Source organism: Cyprinus carpio, chromosome B12 (genome assembly GCF_018340385.1).
Source record: "Cyprinus carpio isolate SPL01 chromosome B12, ASM1834038v1, whole genome shotgun sequence".
Lineage (NCBI taxonomy): Eukaryota > Metazoa > Chordata > Actinopteri > Cypriniformes > Cyprinidae > Cyprinus > Cyprinus carpio.
In genome coordinates this window covers 23,357,115-23,381,576 of record NC_056608.1, presented here as the reverse complement: position 1 = coordinate 23,381,576, position 24,462 = coordinate 23,357,115, and the positions used below count along the sequence as shown (strand labels likewise).

Here is a 24,462-nt window from a genome sequence, read left to right as displayed (position 1 = left end):
TGTTATGAGCGTGTTCACAACACTGCAGTTTAGTGATATCCGGTTCACGAACGAATCACTCGATGTAACCGGATCTTCTTGAACCAGTTCACCAAATCGAACTGAATCGTTTGATTGACCGAGCCAGATAACGAACGAAACATTGACTCGTTCTCGAGTCAAGAACCGTTAACTTTTTTTAACATGGCTGACACTCCCCTCTGAGTTCAAATAAACCAATATCCCAGAGTAATTCATTTACTCAAACAGTACACTGACTGAACCGAGCCAGATAACGAACGAGAACATTGACTCGTTCTCGAGTCAAGAACCGGTTGCATCGGTTTTCAGATCACCAGTAGTGATGGGAAGTTTGTTCTTTTCCGCGAACCGGTTCTTTTGGACAGTTTGATTCAATAAACCGGTTGAAGAAAACGGTTCACCAGTTCTTTTGAGCTCGACGTAATGACTTCATTGGCGATGATTGCCCTTGATTCAAGCCTTCGGTTTACCCGCGCTCATAACATTAGCACAGAATCAGTTCAGAATCAATCACCACAAAAAGAACCAGTTCGGTTCAGACGCGCTGTGTGTCAGTCTGAATCACGCATGCGCAGTATCATCAGCTCCTCGGTTCACGAACCGGACGCATCCGACAGAAACGGTTCTTGACTCGAGAACGAGTCAATCTTTTGTTCGTTATCTGGCTCGGCTCTGTGTTCATCTTCAGTTCTCTAAAGAATGACTCTGTAGTTTTTGCTATTTTTGGACCAAAATGTATTTTCGATGCTTCAAAAAATTCTAACGGACCCTCTGGTGTCACATGGACTACTTTGAAGATGTTTTTATTACCTTTCTGGATGTGGACAGTATACCGTACATACATTCTCAATGGAGGGACAGAAAGCTCTCAGACTAAATCTAAAATATCTTATACTGTGTTCCGAAGATGAACGGAGGTCTCACATTAAATTCTATTCAAACAAATAAAATTAATAATAAATAATATCATAATTAATTAAATAAATCCAAAATTAATAAATTGACATGCTATTTTAATAAATCAAATTAATCCTAAATAATTGCATGTATCATTATTTGGTGAGCAAATCTGCTCAAAGAGTTTGTGTCAAATGAGAAAATTATTGAGTGAATGCATTTAAAAATGCATTAGTTTAATATAATATTTATTTTAAAAACACAAGATTATGTCCTGCATGGACATGTCTTAAATTGGCAGCATTAATCATCTATTTATAAAAATATAAAAATTACTCACTGATAATAAAATTAAGAACATTATAATAAATTTATAAACATTAAGTCATTGAATAGACAAAATGCATTTAGAACTTTGTGTCCAATCAGGAAGTCATTGAATAGATAAAATGCATTTAGAAGTTAATTAGTTAATTTCTAAACACATGGTCATATCCCTCATTAGCGTGGCCTAAATTGACAGCCCTAATTATTAAGAATATATATTTTTATCCCTGATAAAGTGGATGAGGCATTATTTCTGTTCTAGATAATCCAAGATAAACTTTTGATTGACATTTTCCACTGGCATGTAGTTGTGATGGTTGTATTTTAACTACTGATTTCAGTCACTCGTTAAGATTATCGTTAATGCACCTTGATTAAAATCATATGTTATGTTGCAGTTCCAGAGAAATGGTGAATAACTTCTTGAAACTGTCACTGTTTGTTCTGAAAAGGTTGTCTTGTGTGGATAAATGATTTATTTGTGGTGGTTTTAGGGCCCGACGCAGTGGCACGTTCAGATCATCATGGAGAAGCTGCTGAGGACGGTAAACAGGACGGTGATCTCCATGGGCCGAGACTCTCCTCTCATAGTAAGAGTTTCTCTCTGTAAAAGGCTGTTCCGCTGGGATGTACTAAGTTTTCGGGTGTGTCTGTGGTTAGTAACAGTGTGTTCTAACACAGCAGTCTGCAATCCTCAGATGGCTACACACACATGCTCACAGCCAGACTTTGTTCAGACAGGCAGCATAAATCCGATTTTTTTTTTTTTTTCGGCATATCCAACTCAAATTCTTGTAGTTTTTGGACAGAAAAATAACACGTTGAAGCACACTTTAACTCATTAAAGTTTGTCGTTTCTGCAAATAATGTCTGTTTTCAAACAGGCTTCCCAAGTGCTCACTCCCTCATTAGTCGGCAAACTCCCAGCCCCGCCCCCCAAACTCGAACCATTGATTGAGCCAGTGCATTTGTGTGCGGTGTAAATATTTCTCAGTGTTTTGGTCACTGTTGATTTGATTTTGAGCAGATAGTGGGAATGTGCAGCATCTTTTGGCACTGTGTTTACAGCTCCTGTGATTACAGAAGCACACTTTGCTTTCATTTGCTGTTGTTCATCTTCATCCTGTCCGAGCTGATCTGAGATCAGGTGTTAGGCAATGGTTTAGTCGGAGAGCTTCAGGCTGCCGCCAGTGCAGAGATGCTGATAGTGGCCGTCCTTGACTTTTACAGCCTCATCTCTCCATGTGCATGCTTAATATCTCTCTTCCTCGCCCTCTGTACGCCTGTGTTTATGTATTTAAAGGAATAGTGTACCAAAAATGAATATTTTCTCATGCTTTACTAGTGTTCATTTCACTCCAGACCCTTTTTGCAATTATGGTTAATGAAGAACAGAGCTTTCAAGTGTTGAAAAAGATGCAAAAAAACAAAAAACATAAAATTAAAAAAATAAAATATGTAATATATACCATTATTTTGGTGTGAATGTTTTATTTTTGACCATTATTTGAATTTAAATTACATTTATTTTTATTTGAATGAACCCAGAATCAGCTGAAAAATATCCAATGTTGGCTGATACTTAAAGTTGCCCCTATTATGGATTTTTGAAAATTACCTTTCAGTGTGTAACACTGCTCTAAGTGAATGAAAACATCCTGCAAAGTTTTAAATCCGAAAGTGCACCTTGTATAAAGTTATTGTCCCTTAAAAGAAAGTCTTGATTCTGAATCATTGAAACGAGTAGTATTTAAAGGAATTGTACACAAAGCAGCACTGCACTCACAAACGCTGCTTTATCAGGCATCACAAACATGATCCAATCAGACCAATCACCGCAGATTAGCATCACACAAAGGAGGGGTTTGGAAAAATGAATCATTGAGCGAATCGTATGGGAGTCATTGAGGAAGTAAGTTAAAAACAAATGCATATTATAAAACAATGGAAGTCTTTTTTGTCCCATAATGGGGCACTTTAAAAGAAATATAGAAAATAGAAATAAATTATATACTGTATGTATGTATGTATGTATGTGTATATATTTCTTATTTATAAAATAAAACAAATATTTTAGTAAAATATTAAAATAAAAAAATTAAATATTAAAGTATAAATAATTGATATATTCAAACCATACAATCAATTTCACTTAGCAGTTGTGCTGTGAATATAGTTCACTACTGCTTTTACACAAGTAAATGTGTAAGATTGCTAGAGCTGAACTGGCAGCATTTCACCAGCATGTTTAAGGCCGTATGTGTGAATGTCTCAAGTGACTGACGCTTGATCACGGGCGTGCCGCTGAAGTACCTTCCTGCCGTTCTCTGTCATTACCCAGCCATCATTCTCTCTCCTCTAGAGTTCAGTAAGCAGGTCTGTGGACGCTCTGCGCTGAGGTGTTACTATAGAACTAACCTCTGATTTATGCCTCTTCTTTCTACTGAGCTTATGTTGAAAGTTCTCTAAACTCCAGATGCTCAGGTCTAATGGTGGAGTCATATAATGCCCATTAATCGCTCTCAGGGTACATATACTCTTTGCTGACCTCTGCAGTAAATCCCTCTGTCTTATGCGGTGTAGTCGTGTGCCAAGCCGAGCACATCTCCCGCGAAGAGGGCCCGGCGAAATATCCAACATTTATTAAAACTGGATATTTGTCTAAAATTAATTTAGTTTCATTCTGACTTGTGAGTATGAGAGAATTAAGACACTTTTGTGAATCGATTCAGTATCTTTGAATCAAATCTTTGATTCTTTTGCATCATCAGTAAATGTTTACACAAGTCTGTACGTGATTTTTGTCATTTGTATGTAGGTGAATGTTTATTACTTTTCAAATTTACGCATTTTGGCAGATGCTTTTATTCAAATCGACAAATCTGCGTTTTCATTTCATTTCATTTCATTTCATTTTAATTTTGATTTAATTTCATTAAACCTGTGACCTTGGTGTTGCTGGCACCCTGCTTTGCTATTTGAGCTTTTTTAGTATTTATTTGTTATATTTGGTGTGCATTTGTTATATTAATGCATAAAAAAGATATAAATAATATTAACTACTGTATATTTAGTATGCATTAATTATATTGATGCATTACAATGATAAATAACTATACTTGTGTTCATTTGCTGAAAAGAAGTGCTAAAACATGATTATTTTTAATAAGGGTTTTCAATTCTTGATTAAATTAAAATCAATCATTTTTTAATCTAATTGGCTGCAAATGTCTTTTTCAGCTTATGCATTCCCTGAGAATCAAACCCGTGATCTTGGCATTGCTAGATCCTCTATTGTTTGCATGAAAGATTTTTTTTTTTAAAGTATGCATTAATTATAATTAGTATGCATTTGTTAAATTGATGGATACAAATGACAGTTAAAAATTCTTGTGTTTTTAATAGATTAATTTGTGATTTAAAATAGTCTAAATTCAATATTTTGGATCTAATTGGCTATAAATGGCTTAAAATTTTGCTTGACAAATCATGAAAAAAAAACTTCATGATTTGTCATGAAGTGACCATTTTACAGCATCGTCAAAGACTCAAAAAATAAAATAAATAAATCCCAGCCCCTGCTTTTTAATTATGGAAACATGTCATTATTTAATGCTGTCTGTCAATATTTGAAGGTCTCATAATTATTATATGCTTGTGACTGAAGCTATGTCTTTTATGTATTAGCATGTTTAAGAATGCATGTTCTGCAGATTTGGTTGGATTGTGTAGATTGATAATACATTTAGAGTGTGTGTGTGTGTGTGTGTGTTTGCTCTCTGTGGGCGGCTCTCTCACGCTGACCTTGTTCGTCAGGGCTCTATTGCTTGGATTCAGATTTATGCATCAACTTTTCTCTGTGGTTTTGCTGGGTGTGAGTGTAGAATTTAAATGAGACTGATCAGCAGCACACACACGCGTCCTGCATGCAGATGTGCACTTACAGTAAAGAAAGTCGAGTTCAAAATGATTCTTAAACTTCAAAAAGTCTGAATCCTACAGATGTCTCTTGATTATTGACTGTGAATGGCACCTCTGATCATGCAGTAGTTGAGGAGAGGCTTGTATTTACTCTTTGATAGTGAAATAAGAGTCTAAAGATCCCATGGATAAAGGAGGAACCCAATTACAGAGTATCTTTGAGACCTAAGGGAGCTATTTTGATATTTTTCAACGAGTATACATTAGCAATGACTTAGCAATGCCGTTTAACCATCTAGAACACTTTATGTGCATAGCAATATATTAAAAACCACTCAGAACAACCTCTATAGAATCATAATTTGCATATATAGTGAGTATAGCATGATCGGATGACATCCAGTTTTTATGATCCAATGTTAGTGTTTATGTCTTTTTTTTCTGCCTGTGTTGCATTCAAGAGCTTTATAAATATCATCTATAGCATTCGGGAGGGTTTTCCTCTCATTGTCAGGATATATGCTTGAGTATCTTAGCTCCTCCCATTCCTCTGCAGTAGGAGGGGTCAGGCGAAGGAAGCAGGCTTTTGATTGGCTGCTCAGTTTGATTGACACTGCAGGACTGACGGCAGGTGCGGTCTGCAGCATCAGTGCAGCAAAACCCTCCTAGATTTACATTCTCACTACATTCTCTCTGCATTAAATATACATTTGTGATGATAGAGAGGCTCTTCAGATTGATTTATTTCTATCTGTAGGTTTTTGCTGACTGTCCTCCTTTAAGTGCTTTTCAGATGAGTTTTTCCAAACTCTCTCGCATGGGAAATACCGAACGGTTGGCGCTGCTAGCATGCATGGGAATTCCCTGCTTAATAAACATGGAAATGTGCACACACTCCTTCATGACCTGGAGAATTTGAATAACTCTCAGTCTCCTTTGCTTTGCTGCTGGGAATGAAAGTGAGGGAGAGAAATACATCAAGGATCCCTTCGAAAAGGAACATTATCTCATTGGGGGAAAAAAAATCCAGGTGGCTTAATGCAGCTTTTCATCTGCTTTAACGTGTAGTAGGGCTGTGTTTTAATATGTATGATATATTTGCTCCAAAATGGCTTTCTTTTTGATTTGATTTGATTTTATCTGATTTTAAATTGAGGATGCACAATTATACCAGTATCCTTATTGGCTTCTTTTTCCTGTTCAAAGTGTAGTAAATAAAATAATTTATTTAACTTTAGTTAACTATAAATCACCTGGTCATTTTTTTATTATTATTTTATTTAAAATTATTTTATACAATTTTATTTTATCTAATAAATTTAATGTCCACATTGTTTTTTTCCCCATTCCATTGTTATTTTTATTGCTTAATATTTTTATTTTTTATTTTTATGTTTATTTTTATTTTATGTTATTTTTATTTTTTACCTTTTTTGCCTTTTTTGCCTTTGTGTTTTTTTTTGTTTTTTTTTCATCACTGTTATCTTGTTCCTCACATCAGGCTTTGTACTAATATACTATATTTATTTTCTCCCTGCTGCTCCTGGATCGCTGCAGTGGGTTTATTATCATCCAGTGTAATCTGAGTGGATGAATGCGTAACCTGACAGGAAACAGATCTCACTTCCTTTAGAATCTAAAGCTACTTTTCTCACATGATAACATTCCAGCAATTAGCATCTGCAGTGCAACAGTGGGGTCCCTGAGATCAAAAACCAAATTTCCAGTGAAATGCGACATTACACAATGATGCGCTGAAGCATCAGACAGACTCAGAGCCACTCTTTGTATTTTTTCAAGTTTTATTTTGTATAGTAAATAGTTTTAAAAACTGTATAAAATACACAATATTGCACATAGTAAATCAATTGCACTTTTTTTTTAACAAACAGAAAACATCTAATCATAGGCTACAGTAGAGCTATTGAGCATCACAACTGCTGTGTTTCGAGAGGAGCTTGAATTGTGTTTCTGAAGTTGCCAAAATTGGAGAGTGAATTCAGTGGAAAGCTGTGGTTTTTGTTATTCAAGTGGATTATTTTGCCCTTTTTAAAAGACTTTGGCACATATCTGCCAATGGCATGCTGCTTTTCGCCTCTGCTGTCACATTCCCAGGATGCTTTGCTCTTGTGACGTCATTCTGTGGGCTGAAATCGGTATCGCTGGAGATGATTTTAACCCTGTTTTACTAGATGTTTTGATCATTTAAATGTTCTTTCATTTAAAAATGGATGTGTGATTTTCAGTATAGTTTTCGGTCTGGTTCTGTACACACTGTTCTCTGCATTGCATTTCACTTGCTGGTAGTGAAAATGTTCAGTTAATCCACGTCGTGCTTACAGAACCAGACCGAACAACTCGTTAATGTATCTGAGATGTGCGTTTGGCTTTTCCACGCAGACTCAACTCATTTGATGTATAAATGCGCTTGTCAGTTTGCAGTGTGTATGTGTCCTGTATGTTGTCAGGAAAGAACGAGGCGTTTTCTTCCTGCAGACTGTCGGTGTGTCAGCTGAAGCTGAGAGATGTTTAAGCATAGCAGTGCTTGATGTAGAAATGACATGAGGTTGTGTGGGATTCTCATTTTGATCCTTTTTTCTTCATCTCTCTCTGTATTTGGCCATATGAGTAAATTGTAATGACAAAGACATGTATTATTCTTTCTAAAATCAAGGTTAAAAAAGAAATAACTTTTATTTAACTTAGGAAAATAATTTTTTTAATGATCAAGAATGTTTGTACTGACATTTATTTTACAATTAAGCATATTTCCCCCTGCAATTCTCATTACGGTAATGCATATAAATTACTTTTGTTTTATATATCAATTGTGAAAAAAATAAATAATTTATATATATATATATATATATATATATATAATATGATTAAGTTACTAAATATTCTTTAAAATATTATTAATAATATATTTAATATTTATATAATATTCATAATTATCAGTAATAATTGAATGTGCATCTAACATATATATACAGTATATAATATAGTATATATATATACAGTATAATAATACATATATATATATAACAGTATATATATATATATATATATATATATATATATATATATATATATATACTTAACATTTATATGTATGTGTAATATTAGATATAATTTGATTAATTTGTTCAACATGAATGTATTAATTATGGTAATGAGAATTTTGGGTAAGATCTGTTTAAATGTTATAAAATAATAATGTCATAAAAATAGGTTCTGAAAGCCGGTTCATTTCCATTTTTCACTTCATTTTCTTAATGCAGTCTATGATTTCTGTTTCTCCTGAACGTGTTTTTCTTCACCTGTGACTAAATTCTCAGTGTTCTGGACAGTGAAGACAAACTGAGCTGCTCTCATTACTCTCTCAGACCTGTGATGCACAAATGCGCTCCAGGTTATCTAATTTGCTCTGATGTTCCTCGTCATTTTCATAACAGGAACAATTTTTAGTGTTCAGTGCAGGTGTAGAGAGTGCGGTCACAGACAGGATGTGATGTCACATATTTGGGATTCTGTAAAAATACATTCAAAATAAATTGAAAACAATCAAATATAAATCTAATCTACTTTCCTTGAACATCTTGCTATTTTATATTGCACCAACAGCTCAATCTGAGACATTTAAATCCTGTATTGGCCAAACATTTTTTTTTCTATATTGCAGATCAGAGTTCATCATAATCTTGTGTGAGCGCAGCTTTATGATGACTGCATCACATGACTTCCTGTCACAGAAAGGTGAACGTTCACTGCTGTTCCCATGATTATGCTTGTAGTTTTAATAGAGTGCAACAGTCGGGTTCCAGAAGTAAAAATGCAGTTCATTTTCTCCATAGGGAAATTGATTTTTAACAATAACTTGTTAAAGACTGACCTACTAAGGTTGTTAATCAATGATACATGCTTCTGTTGAAGCCTTCAGGTCGCATTATTTCAACTTACAGTATACTTTAAATAATCATGTTTAACAGCCGAATCCCTGGTTAAAAACTACATTACCCACGATGCTGTACAGAAAATTTCACTTAATTAGAGACTCGCAGTGAGCAAATGGCATCAAACGAACACTGAACTTAAAATATATTGTTTTTGTTTATTCAATCGACTTTAAATGGATAGTTTTATATTTCTCCGCCATTTTTGATTTGATTGTCATTTGCAGTGGTTCATGGGATTGTAGTTTTTTTCACTCACTAAAGCTGTTAAGTACACAGTCTTGCACCTTTGTCTTTTTGTCTCATTTTCAAATACTTGGTTCGTGGCTTACAACAATTTAACAAATACTTAAAAAAAAAAAAAAAATCCTTATGGAAAAAATGAATGGAAGAAATACTTCCAGAACCAACGCTGCTGAAAAAGTGAGCGGGACTAACACATTCTATAGAAGAAGATTGTTTGAAATGAAATCATTTTAAATGAACAGAGTTGAAAATTCTTCTTATAATTTCAATAATCCAATAAATGAGAGAAGTTTATACATGTATAGTGCATCTAGAGAATCTTTAAATGTGATTATTACGAATCTAGAAAAATAAGTCATACTTTTTTCCTTTTTTTTTCTGTTAATAATAGTATATGAAAGTTTATATGAATTCACAGAGGCTTGTAAGATTATTTCCTTATAAATCCCATGTAACATGTTTGTTGTGACGTCAACGGCTTGAGCTGTGAATAATTACATCCTCTGGTAAAACTTCCGTTCTCGATATCCGGTAAGATCCGTGAAGTCCTCTGTGAGAAACATCGTCCAGTGCATCTGAAGAGTTGTGCTTCTGTTTAATGCTGTGATTTCTATGAGGAAGAGAAGACTGAAAGGAAAAGCTTGCGTCCTGTCCGTGCTTTAAATCCTCCTGACCCCCCCCCCCCCCCCAAAAAAAAAATTATTGTAAAGCAAGATTTGTTATTGATCCAGTTTAAAATAACTTCAGACTCTGTACTTCCTTTTTTCCAGGGGAAAATTCCAATATTCTGTTATTAATATTAGCTTCAATATTTCCAAAACTTCAGTAGTTCAGTACTCGCATCCATAAAGTACCAAAAGGGGCAAACAAACAATCTGATGGGATTTTCCTGAATCATCCTGATCAAACAACAGATCCAGTGAACAGATGCTCCTGTAACTCCTGTGCTGGAAATATGATGGTCAGTTGTGTGTAATCCTGCGGTCACAGAAACCAGAGTTTCCAGCGCGCGTGTTTCTTGGCCTCTGCTTTGGACTTGCGTTTGGGCGTGGAGCCGATGGTCTCCTGAGGATACGGCAGAGGGGGGAACAGGGACTCCTCCACGGGACACAGTCTCTTCATCAGAGGCTGGAGCTTATCTTCCTGCAGTTTAAAGTCCAGCTCCACGCTGCAGCACAGAGACAAAACAAAGGCAGGTTCAGAACGCTAGTACAGATGCACTGAGCAACACACAATACCTGCTGTCAGTCTTGAGATCAACAGAAAAAACTGTCTAAAAGTATGTTTACAGGTTGCAGCCCATTTTACTTCTGTATTATGACATTTCTGAGTCAATCAGGACATTGAACGAGTTAAATATGTGGATCAGGACTTGATTTTATCCATTGAGAATACACTGGATCCTAAAAAGTAGCTTTTGCATACCAGAATTGAGGCAAAACTAAGTACAAGTCTGCTGAAATACAGTCTAAATTGATTCTTGACTATTATTTAATATGAACTTATTTTAATGAGATGTGACCGTAAGACCAAGAATATGTATTAACGAGTAAATAGAGATAATGCTTATTAGGCTAGGTCATGCTCACTAAATAAATAAAATACCTTCTCATTTCACAATATGAATATGTGTATACTTCATGTAGAAAATTAAGCTGATTTTAGACCATAAAGATATGTTATTATAAGTTATTATTATTTGTTTTATTACGATTATTATTCATTTTTAAGAAAATAATCTCTTAAATTTAAAGTAAATATGTATAGTGCATAAAGAAAACAAAGCCTATTTTAGACCACAAAGTTTTTATCATTATTATTGTTGTTATTATTATTTAATCTAATTATTTTATTATTATTATACCTTTTTATGAAAAGTTTCTTAAATTTAGTCTTAATTTTCTTGGCACGAAAATATATTTTATAATTTACTTTTGATTTTAAAGTAGTAAATAAAATGAAGTAAAATAAAATAAACCAATTTACAAATGAAAGAAAAAGCTGTGAGCCATATTACAGTCTTCTAACTTGTAGGCTTTGGGCTTTACTGCTGACAGCTCTTCTCAAGCATTTTTCGTTCTAAGGTTGAAGAAAGGTAGTGGCGGCACAGTTGAGTTTTTAAGCTGCTGTTTGATGTAAAGCAGTGAATTAAGATCTTCAGCTTCAACAGATGAGAAGCTTAATGATCTGCAATGTATTTGACTACGTTTCTCCCTCCTTTAGAGTGTAGTTTGTAGAGTAGATGTTGCTGGCTGAGTGTGTTTGTGTTCGATCTCTGCGGGTGTTGCATTGTGGGATTTATCCTCTGGAGCATCCGTCTTATGTGCCGCAGATAATCCAGCATGCTCCACACAGATCAGTCACATTACACTCCACGATTAGAGAGCAGAGATGGAGAGATGAGGGTGATGGAGAGAGGGATTATTTCACTCTAGCCGACTGAACAAACTGAGCAATCTCTTGAAGGACCTCACAGACCTGTACACTGGATTTGATCTGGTCTTTATGTTTGTAGTTATGAAATATGATTAAATAAGAACTTGGAAAATAGTTGTCAACTAACATGAGTTTTCCAAAACTTGACAAGTCTACATGGAGCTGACTGTGGCTCATGGTTGATGTAATGTTGATAAATCTGTGATATGATGCAGTCTTTATTATAAGTATATGTTTTACACAATATTTACTTATTTTGTGTGTGCATTATCCATTGATGCTAGATTTTAGAACTGAACTGATTATAAAAAATATGATAAATGTTGAATAAATGAAATATTGTTTTTATATTCATTTTTTATTTTCTTTTTCAATAATAATAATAATAATTATTATTATTATTATTATTATTATTAATTATTTTATTAGTTTTTTTTCATATTTACTTATGTGCATTATCCAGTGTTGGTAAATCACGGCAGTATGAAAAAAGATAAATGTTGTATAAATTTAAAATGTAAAATATTTTCTTCCTCTTCATTAATAATAATAGTAATATTTTATTATTATAATTATTATAAGGAAGAAGAAATGAATCAAATATTAAGTAGAATAATATAATTCTTAATATAATAAATAAATACATAAATGCGCACTCGCACACACACATATAAACTACAGCAAGATGCACAGCATTCACATTCACAATTTGGCATGACCTTCAGTGCCTTATTGTTTGTATAAAAACTATAATAAAAAAAAATAAATAAAAAATTATAACATAATTGTATAAATAGCTAAAATGTATGTTTTTCTTTTGGTGGACGATCTGGTCTTCATGTGGGAACTATGGTTAATGGGTGAAGTATTTTATTTATCATTTATCATAAAGGCATTTTTAAAGAAACAATATAATAATAATAATTTAAAAAAAATGCAGTGGATATTCTTACATTTTCAGTTTTCAATAGTTGCTTGTCATGTCCAGAGAATCGAAAGCCATATGTTTCTGAGTGATAATGAAATGAAAGCCTCACATTCCTCTCTCGCTGTCAGCGCGTTCAGATTAACAGATAGAGAGAGACTTTTAACACTCTCTACACCACAAACCCTGTTCAGTATATCTCTCAGATGTGACGCATCCACAGTGACGAGTTTATTCTGCAGATGCCACCCAGAGAGCTGCCATTCAACATGAGAAATAAAGTCTGTCTTTGAATTGCATTGCTCTCCTGTTGATTTCATGCACTAGATCTAGTCTTTCAGAAACATGTTGAATTAACATTATAAATGCATTGAAATGCATATTGTCAGCCAAGCTGTATTTAAACCTGTGTTTGTGTTGAATCTGTTGAACAGGTTCGAGAGTGGAAGGTTATTTAAGGTGTGTGTGTTATTGAAGACTCAGCGCGTTTGTTCCTTGTGTGTCTGGCCTTTGCATTCAGGCGCAGCGCAATGCAGCAATTAGCAAATTAATCATACAGCACAACCTGCTAATTATGCCCTTATCAATATGACCATGTTCTCGCTAAAGAGAGACACGTACAAATCACTCATTATCTCAATAAGTCTCAAGAAGCTCTTTGAACAAGCCACTTTGAGTTTCTCTAAGAGTCGCTGATTATTTGGTGGTAGTTTATTGTGCTTTGTAGTTTAATGTTGAAGGAGAGATGCTGTTTGTTGTGATTGTCAGCATGTTAAAAATTTTAAAAAATAAATGTTTTTTTTAATTCAAATTACTTAAATTATTATTTATTTTTTTAATTTATTTAAAAAAATCAATTCATATATATAATATATATGTATATATATATATATATATATATTAGATTTTTAAAATAAATGTAATTACTTAATATAAATATTTAAATATATAAATTTATTTGTAACAATTAAATATGCATCTTTACAAAAATATTATGTTATTAAAATATGATAATAAATGTATATATATTTTTAAGTAATTATTTTCAACATCAATAAATGATTGATTTTTAAAAATAAATTGCTATCTAATAAATCAAAAGAATGACTGTATGCAAATGACAAATTATATATTTTAGGTAACAGTTATAATAAATTCTTATATAATTTTTTATAATTTATTCTTATTCTTTATATAAATTATTCTTAGTTTTTTTCATAATTAAATCAGCATGTCCATAATATATTATTATTTAATAAAAAAAATAAACAGTTACATATTATGCAATAAAAATATAATTAAAATGTTTTCAGAAAATATTAGTATTTTTAAAACATTTAAATCAGCACATCAACAAAATAAGCACAAGTTTTTGTTCCTAAGCCATGTTTACACATTTACTTGCACTGATTCTCTGTGATTTATGTTTTTTTTTTTTTTAGAACTGACTCTCAGAATTGTATTGTGAAAAAGATTATTCCTAGATCTGAAGAATTATACTCATTTTCGACTTCATAAGCTCTTTATATTTCCATTTAGTGGGAGCAATAATTCTGTTCTCTGAATTGATGTGCGGCTCTCTTTCTGCCGAGGCATGACATACGTGTCAATGCTCACAACTTCTAGCTTTCGAATCACAAATCAATGTTTAATATTTCTCTCTGGATCAATACGGTTCTCCACAATATAAACCAGAGCATCATTAGAGAGGAATGCGGTGAAGTGGCTGTCCAAAGAGCATCAATATTTCATTTGCATTAGCAAGCCGAGCGTCGCAAGCACAGCGCGAGCTAAACGTGACGTGGTTCTCGTCTGACAGGCCTAGATTTCTCTCTCTCCGGAGTTTGCGTGGTTTATTTCATTGATCGTTCACTGTGTCTCCTGCTCTCCACCCACGACTGTTGTCAAGCGTGAGAGTCCTGACACTTTTCTGTTTCTGAGCTGCTAATTAGAAACTGAAAGCCGTTGATAAGGGCTGTATATCCCCGCTCATTGCCCCGCGTGGCGTAGGCTTTCCTTCCCTTCATCCCTGAGGATGAGGAGTGGTTTGATCTGGCTCCGCTCCTCCTGTTTAAGCTCATTAATGTCAGAGGTCTTCTCATCTCAGCGTTTACACAGAAAACACATCACTGCGGTGGTTAAGTGTTCACAGTGACCTGATGTTCTTCAGATCAGAACAAATGTTTTGTGTGTGTGTGTGTGTGTGTGTGTGTGTGTGTGTGTCTGAGAGGTAATGAAATCAGAAAATACTGCAGAAACCTTCCACCCACATCTCCAGCTCATTGGTGTCAGTTTCCACAGTGTCTTGTCTGTTTTCATGCGGATCTCTGGATAATTTAAAAAGTCTCAGAACTTTTTTTTCTTGACCCACTTTAAACTTTTTTGGTTGTTTAAAAAACATCTAAAGATCTACAAGAAGTATAGCCTTGTTTAAATATCTTCCACTTATCAACACATTATGCACTGAGTTTAAAAAGGGTCAGTTTGAGTGCATGAATGAACCTTCCCACAATGCATCTGTTTCTTTCCATACCAGCAAATTTTTTTCTCTCTGTTAGGGCAATATATTAGTATTTACAAAATAATAATTATTATTATTATTATTATTTTTATTATTATTATAATTTTTTTTTGTGGTTATTTCAGGGATTTATAATTAATTTTTATTTGTTCATTTAGGTCACCCACAATTCCTCCTGGTGACTTGTATGTTATGTGACTTATGTTACGTACTATATGTTATATGAACATTTTTAAATGTTTTAATGTTTAAAGTTTAATTGCAAAAGGTTCAAACTGCTTTAAAGAATCAAAAGATGCAACAATTCATTTGCTTCATCATAAAGTCTCTATGATGCAATTTATTTATTTATTTGGTAAACATGGCTGCATATTGGTGTATGCATAAATGAATTAATATTTGTTTTAATATTGAATATTTTGTTAAATATTTACATATATGTATTTAATTAATTAATTAATATTTATAATATTTTTGTAAGTCATAACTCCTTTGAAATCTCTATAATGCATTTTTCTTTTTTAAGGTAAATATGGCTGCATATTAATTCATGCATGCATAAATGAACAAATATTTATTTTTAATATTTGTTTCATATTGAATATTTTATTGAATTTACATAAATTGCATTTAAATTGCATTAAATTTATGCATTTAAATAATTATTTTTCTAAGTGATTAAAATGTTTTATAACTTTTTTCCTTGTAAGTGATAATTTTGCTGAAGTCTCTATAAATATTTAATATTTTTGTATGTAAAAGTTTTATATAAATAAATAAATGCATTTGCTGAATAATAATTTTTTTCTATAAATAAATACTTTATTATTATTTTTTTATACATACAAACCTGAAACTTTTTTTACGGTGACTGTATTTGGTGGCTTGAATTTTTGAGCAGTTTGCATGCTAACATTTTCTAGTAGTAAATTAATAGCAAAAGATTTCTGTAAATACATTCCATATATATATATATATCTATCTATATTATATATCTATATATATATATCTATCTATCTATCGTATATCTATGTATCTATATATATCTATATACACACACACACACACACACATGTGTACACCCATATATATATATATATATATATATCTATATATATATATATAATGTACATATACACATATATGTAATATCACACATATTATATAATATAGATAGATAGATAGATAGATAGATAGAGATATAGATATAGATTTTTGTTATTTATTTCTTTTATTTTGATTTCCCAGCCTTGGTGCCTCTTGTGTTTTTCAGTAGCTTTTATGCTTAGCTGTGAAAGTTTGTTGGTTTCATTAGTTGGCTGGTGTCTGCTGAGATTTGGAAGGATTTGTAAACGTGTTGTGTTGGTGTCAGTGAGTGACTCGTCAGTGCCAGAGACAACAGACTGACACCCTGTGAAAGTGAACGTGTGTCTCATTAGCAGCAGATGCCCTCTCATCACTCACACCAGTGTTTGATGCGGACGATGTGCCGTCTGTCATGTTTGTCAGCGCTCATCCGAGCGGATCCTGCAGGCCGCTGTGCGTCACTGACACTCGTTAGAACGGAGAGGAACACGCAAACACACGCAGAGATGAAGAGCGCAGGTCAGTGGCCGTAGCGTATCTCAGCCTCATTAGCAGAGGGACGGAGAGAAACACTCGGAAGAGCTTTAATCAAACATTCATTATTTCTCCCTTCTCTTTCTCTCACGCACCTAAACATGCTCCTTTCATTTCTTGTTGCCACAAAGCGAGACCTGAAAATGAAGACGCTCTCATTTCCTTTTTAGCATCGGTTCTGTGACTTTGATCAGTAGTCGAGGCCGGTCGTTTAGAGACACTCACTCAGGAAATACTGAGAAACATTTGATGATAGTCCGGCTGGTAATTAGTGTTTGACAAAGCAAATCTCACTCTTCCTCGCACTTACAGCAGAAAAACACTTTATTCAGGAGTGCAAATATCTGACCAACACATTGGAAGTTAAGCCTTTCTTTCTTTCTTTCTTTCTTTCTTTCTTTCTTTCTTTCTTTCTTTTCTTTCGCTTTATTTTTTCTTTCTTTTCTTTTTTCTTTCTTTCTTTCTTTCTTTCTTTCTTTCTTTCTTTCTTTCTTTCTAAATCTATATTACTTGATTTATGTATTTATTTATTTATTTACATTTAAATCATATTTTTTGTTATATTTATTTATTTTGTAGTTTAATAATTTGTTTTAATAATAATAATAATAAAACAAGAATTGCTGGAAGTTATTTAATTAGACTTTTTATTTTTTATTGTTTTTTTATTTTATTCATTTTTATTATATTTATTATTTATTTATTTAAATGTGTGTACATTTATTTACATGTATGCATTTTCTTACTGAATGTACATTTACTTATTTAAATTTTTCAATAATAATTATATTTTATGTAAATATTTAATTTTATTTAGTTATTGATTAATTTATATATATTTTAAAAAATAATTATTATTGTATATATTTTAATATTAATTAAATTATTAAATAAAAATACTTTAATTAAAACTAATTATTATTAGTTTAATTTATTGTTTTAGTATTTTAACTTATTATAGTTTTTAATTAATAAACTAATTAATGAGAAGAAAAGTACATTTATTCTGAAGAATATAACTACAATTTTTCATCAGCCTGACAACAGCCTAGAAACCACTCAGCGCATCATATTCCAGCATCATAGTGCTGTTTTGCACATTTACAACATAAAGCTGTTTTAGATTTGAAAATCAACAAGATAGCAGAAATTATTATAAAACTGTTCTTTTTTCATTATATGCACCATAGCTCGAGTCTCTTCAGAAATAGTGTTTTGCAAAACATTCATAAAAAATAAATAATAATCAAATGTCAGTAAAAAATTAGGATCACAAAATGCCAGAGGTGGAAAGAGTACAAAAATATTCTACTCAAGTAAAAGTACCATTAATATTGATGATAGTCATGTATTGTATGGCGATATCTTGCATTCTTATTTAGGTTCCTCTCTCTCTCATACTCCATCTTCTCCTCTCTCTCTCGGGGAAACAAATGCTCTCTCTCCTCTCCTCTCAGTCCTCTCTCTCACTCTCATATCTCTCTCATCGAACTATCTCTCTGCTCTCGCTCTCTCTCTTATCTCTCTCTCTCTCCTCTCGCTCTCTCTCTCCAAATCTCCTCTCTCTCTCTCTCTCTCTCTCTCTCTTGTAAGGTATTAATACAGCTGTCCATCATACTTTGCTTCGCTCTATCTACCGATTAAACCGTATCTCTCAAAAGTGTACACAACACACACACACACACACACACACACTCACACACACTCACAATATACTCTCAATGCCCGCCAGCTTTCACCATGGTAGCACTGTAGTATCAATAGCACCAGCGGCTCTGTATAAAGCCAGAGTCTGAGTGTTAGCATGGAGAACATCATTAGTCCAGCAGAGAGAGAGAGATATCTGCTGGTGACCTCTCCGCCGGTTTGAGGCTTAAACATCTCTGTAATGTCATCAGCTCCTCTCCCTTCAGCTCTGCTCCAATAGAATTACCAGACTGCCACGGCCCCTCTGTGTGTGTGTGTGTGCGCGCACTTGTACAGCTATCTTTGTGAGGGCCGGTTTGAGTTTTAGACCATCGAATTGAGGACAATCTTGTAAAGTGAGGACATTTTGGACATCTGAGACCCCTTTAGATGCCTGTTTGAGGGTCAAGACTTGGTTTTATTGATCAGGTTATCATTAGGTAAAGGGTAGGTTTAGGGTAAGGGTTTGGGTGAGGCACTTAGTTCTGATGGGTAGGGTTAGGGTTAGGAGCTAGAGATTGTGCTAGCTAGCCAGCATTGTGTCAATGATAGTCATCACAAAGATAGCTATACAGAGTTTTGTGTGTGTGTGTGTAATCACATCCTGGCACATCCCGGGATCCCCTCAAGCGCTCGCTATTAAGCAGTTACTGTATCTCTCACCAAATAGAGTCTTGGAGATTGGTTTCCTGTCCGGACAGACGGACACAATAAAAAGCACACTATAGTGATAAAAAACGATAACACATTTTCCCACACAAAAAAAAGCACAAAACCAACTAAATCTACATACAAGCATCTACACCAAAAAAAAATTAAATCCTCCAAAACTCACTTTTATGACTGCGTGATCTCTTCCCTCTCATGAGTTCAGTGATCACCCCAGGGAGGAAAAAATGTAATTAATTGAAATTGTCTGTGTGTATTTTTCATAAGAATAACATTAAAGGAATGGTCAGGGTTTGAAAGAAATAATTTGCACTCATCCAAAAAAAATTGCAGGTACAGTAAGGCAATACGGAAATTATCTAAACAACTTTACAACTCAAATAATTTACTAAAATATTTTTTTTTCTTAGAAGATTTTAAATTTTTTTTCCAGAAGACATTGTATTTATGGAAGCTTGCAAAACAGAAATAATACATATACAATAATACAATACAGAAGAAACTCTGACTTTTAGAAAACTTTTAGAAAAAACTGGCAAATATAAAGTCAAAATGACCTTTTTTTTTATTTTTTGTTTCATGGTGGAAACTGGCTTCCATAATTTACTCTGATTTTAAATTAGCTTTTTTAAAAAATGTAATTTTTATTATTTTGTAAATATTATCAATTTATCTAAAATATCAATATAACTATATTATTATTATTAATATTTGTTATTTATTCAAAAATTATAAAATATACTAAATATATATAAAAAAAACATATTTATTCATATAATATTATTTTAATTATAATAATAAACTTATATCAAATGTATTATAGAACTGATAAAATGTTATACTTATTAAACTGATTTAAGTTATTTAACAAAAATGTGAGCTTCACATTTGAGTCTTTGAACTCTCTGGATGCTGGCAACATCTTAATGTATGTGTGATTTTTGCAGCCAGCGATGAGTTGAAATTATCGTCCGTGGAAATCAAGCTTGTGTTGCACATGCTGTGGATTGAGCTTAACTCGTATTGATCTGGGAACATTCTTTAAGAATGTCAGCCATAGGAAGATCCTTCCGAGAGACTGAATGCGGAGTGATGGAGGGATAATGATGCAGGGAATGAGAGGTGGAGAGAAAGTATAGAAGGTTAAACTGAGAAACCGAAGCCTGTCTGCTGTGTGCTGTATGGAGAGGTAGGCACCTGTTAAAGAGTCTCTGTGACTGAAATAGAGCCTCATGAGCAACCGCACACAAACTGTCGAAAACATTTGCAACAATCGAATCCATTCCAGAGAAATCAGGACAGAGATTGGAAGAAATGTCAGTGTTTTTGTTGATTTGGAGAGACTATTCACAGTTGCTTAAAATAGAGTTTGACAATTGATTGATTGACCTATCAGTGCTTTCTTTTTTACATGCTGTACAGTCCTGCTTTACCAGTGTTATTTTAGAATTTTTAGCATTTCTTTGCTGTAATATTTATAATTTTTTAAAATTATTTTATTAGTTTTTGTTTTAGCAATTTTACTATTTTTCATTTCATTATTTTTTTAAAAGTATATTTTATAAACCTGTATTGTTTGCCAGTTTAAGCCATTTAGTACTTATTTTAATTTTACAATTTTTTGTTTTTGCATCTAATTTTATTTCTGCTTTATTTCAATTACCAAAAATGTATATTTTTAATAGTTTAATTTGAAAACATTAGTTAACAACAGTGTCTTGTGCATCATTTTTCTTAAGAAACATTGAAAGTACAATCACTTTTATTAATTTTTGTTTTATTTTTTGTTTTATTTGTTTTAATTCATACTTAACTTTTTCTTTATTATTGTAAAGCTTCACTTGATACTTATTTTATTTCTCTTTTCAATTACCAAAAAAAGTTTTAAAGTTTTATTCATATTTTACTTTATTTCATCTTTATTTATAAAACATCTTTTGATATTGAATATTTCATTTTCATTTTAGTTCTGTTTTTAATTACCAAATAACATTTTAATAGTTTAAGATTTAGTTAACAACACTGCCTTGTGCCAGATTCTAGAATTTGTCCACAACAAAGTGAATAATTTAGCTTCACAGCGTTGAGAAGTGCTGCGTGCTGCATGCACACTAACTCTGCCTGGTGTTCTCTGAGCACAGCCTGCTGCTGAACGACAGACATGTATTGATTCAGAGCGAGAGCTGCTGAGACTGAACAGCAGTGATCTGAGCTCATGAGATTTCTCCTCTCTACCATATTATGCTAAGTAGAACACTTTAGCTCCTTCAGACTGAACTCTATTAGCATTTATTTATGTGGATGTGAAGCCATTCTGTGTGTTGTCGGTGTAAACAAGACAAGAGTAGGCCTGCGCCGTGTAATATTTTTAAACACATGCACACAAGATGTAGACAGCAGTGTTTAGGAAGCTACTTTTACATTTTATGCTACTTTGAAACTTTGATAAACTTTACACATTTGATGTGGTTATCAAATGTAATTTAAGTAGATTAATAATACTGAAAATAATATATCAAAATGTTATTATACAAATAACATTTAACACAAAATATGCAACAATTGTAAAAATATTTAAAACATTAATTGTAAAAAATTAAATATGTATGTACTGTAAATCAATAAAATATAAATATAAAATTAATATATCATCAGAATATTATATAGTAAATGATGATGTTGTATTTAATTGCATTTTAATGTTAATGTAAATTATGAGTGTTTAATTATATTAATATATATTATTTAAAAACAAAAAATTGAATTGAATACTGTATATATAATTAATAAATTATTAATTTTACCCATTCATTTATATGCAGTTTTTTGTCTGCATGTTATTGCCCCCACACCTAGCTATTGAACACCCTGGATTATATAGATATGATTGAAACAACAATTAAAAAACAAACTTAAAATATCATACGACAGGGTGGACCAGCACATGACGGGGTGGACACATAAAGCAGAACACACAAAGCATGACAATATATGACAGAGAATTTGGTATATTTAAACTTGCATATTTTGAAAATACTGTATTTGAATCACTTCTGGCATATTTTATGGCGACGGTGGACATGTTAAGCTTTGGCAAAGCAAGTAAACAAAGTCACCAACTTATTCACCTCAGTCGTTGAATTTCCCGCCACTGAAGAGACAAAAAATCTGAATGTCACTAAAGGGGATGGCCTTTTCTTAAAGGGGCGGATTCCCCAAAACTTTTTTAATAGTTTTTATTACCAAATGATCAATACACTCAAATTAAGTAATATCTTATTTAACAAAATATTAATAGGAGAACTAATTTTTTTCATTTTATGAATTGACTATTATACTATCATTCAAATTTAATGAGCAGTGTATGGGACATAGCAAAACAACACGCATCCTCTAACACAAAACAAAACAAAAGAATTCTAGTCATATGCTTTTGTTAGGAATATATAAGAAACTTATAATGTAACACACCCTTCATTGTTGGTGTTAAGTTATGGCATGGCAAATTCGTTATTTATGGACAGGATCACCAAAAGGCACCCTACAGTGATATTTGAATCCTTTATTTATAGTTTTTTTTCTCAAATTTATATACGTATATTAATATATATTTATATGATATATATCCTATTACTCATGTAATGATCTGTCAGGCGTGTTTCTTCCGGATTCCTGCTCTCTCCTGTCGACAGTTCACTAACATGAATGAGACTGATAGCTCATGTAATGATCCGTCAGGCGTGTTTCTTCCGGATTCCTGCTCTCTCCTGTCGAGTGTTTTCACCGGGCTGCGTGTAATTAGATTGCGTTTAATCCTTCCCTTCGCTTCAAAGAGAGCTGCTAAATTTGATTGTGTGTCTGTCGCTTGTCTTCTGCAGGGAGTCTCATCTCGTCTCCTCGCAGGGGCCCGTGTCAGTTTGACACTTTCTATCTACAGCACTGCTTAGCTGTCCTCTGAGACGCTCCTCACGCTGATGTTCTTCTGATTGTGCTGCACGACAGAATGAAAGCGCTCCTTTTTTGGTTTTGCATGCATGTTAAATGGCTAGTTCTCCCAAAAAAGCACAATAGGCGTCATGGAAGTTGTTCGTATGACTCATGTGCTTCCAAACCTTGTGAAACCGTGCAAAACACAATCTTGCTTTCCACACAACAAGCTCTCATGATGATTCGTACCTGTCAATTACCCAGAATCCCTCATGCACGTACTTCAGATATCATTGTGCTTTAAGGGACAAAATCACTGTGTGAAAAGCGCTTAACAGCCTGACCTTCACACACTCAGACACACTTTTCTGCTGCACTTTCTTCAGGAAAATGAGTGTCTCTCTCTTAAGCTCACTCCAGTGCTTTGAAAAGAATAAGAACGGCGCTCGCTGATTATTGCTGGTGTTAGAGTCATTTATTATTAAGGTATATCTAAATACTATATTAATTTTGTTATTTTTTATTTATTTTTTTTTGTTTACATTTATTTCGTATTTCATTTTAATATTATATTTAAATCTTTAAAACTTCATATTTAATACATATAATAATTATTTATTTTATTTTTATGTTTTTTTTTTTTTGATATTTTTAATGGGAAAATGGGTGGTTAAAATGCAGTGTTCAAGTCTTTCTACAAGCACTTAAATGTTTTTGTATTTATTATTATTATTATTATTTCTCCAAATATCTAAATTTACTTGAGGACGAAAACTTAATATATAATAATGATATTAAGGCCTGTTTTCATAAGTTTTATCTTTGGTGTCCAAAGCAGATCTGTGAATTCATTCATTCATTCATTCATTTAATTCTTGTGTATCCTACAAATATATAAAATCTTGCAGTGCTGCTTCTCAAGTGCATTTATGTATGTATAAAGTTTAGTTTTCATAGCACAAAGCAATCATGTGACTTCAGAAGTCTTAGAATTTAACGCAACACTGATATGAACTTCATTTAGGATGCTTGAGGAACCTCATTGCTTAAATACCAAAGAGCTGTATAAATATTCCACAGAAATCATGCAAATGTGGAGTGTGAGTAAATAATGAGTACATATTATTATTCGGATGAACTATTCCTACTCCACATCCAGATAATGTCGTACTAGGCTCTGTGATGAGGGTGTCCCACTAAGGTCCTTTATCGAGTAGCCTACACCTTCCTGTCAGCAGGAGTATTTCCTGTCTTTATCTCATTCATTACTCACACAATCTGTGATCAGGCTGCAGTTTATTAGCGCAGCACGC

General features: G+C 32.9%; 2 protein-coding genes across 2 annotated transcripts in view; one reads left to right on the top strand and one right to left on the bottom strand.

Annotated features, from left to right (window-relative positions):
- Window positions 1-24,462, top strand: part of dock1 (dedicator of cytokinesis 1) — a 238,154-nt gene that overhangs the window by 94,224 nt on the left and 119,468 nt on the right. Inside the window, exon 27 of the mRNA XM_042735997.1 lies at window positions 1,740-1,835. Within this exon, the coding sequence (XP_042591931.1) occupies window positions 1,740-1,835 (96 nt within the window). The remainder of the gene's footprint in view (window positions 1-1,739; window positions 1,836-24,462) is intronic.
- Window positions 8,288-24,462, bottom strand: part of LOC109070568 (inhibitory synaptic factor 2A-like) — a 43,212-nt gene continuing 27,037 nt past the window's right edge. Inside the window, exon 4 of the mRNA XM_042735996.1 lies at window positions 8,288-10,533. Within this exon, the coding sequence (XP_042591930.1) occupies window positions 10,350-10,533 (184 nt within the window). The 3' untranslated portion in view covers window positions 8,288-10,349. The remainder of the gene's footprint in view (window positions 10,534-24,462) is intronic.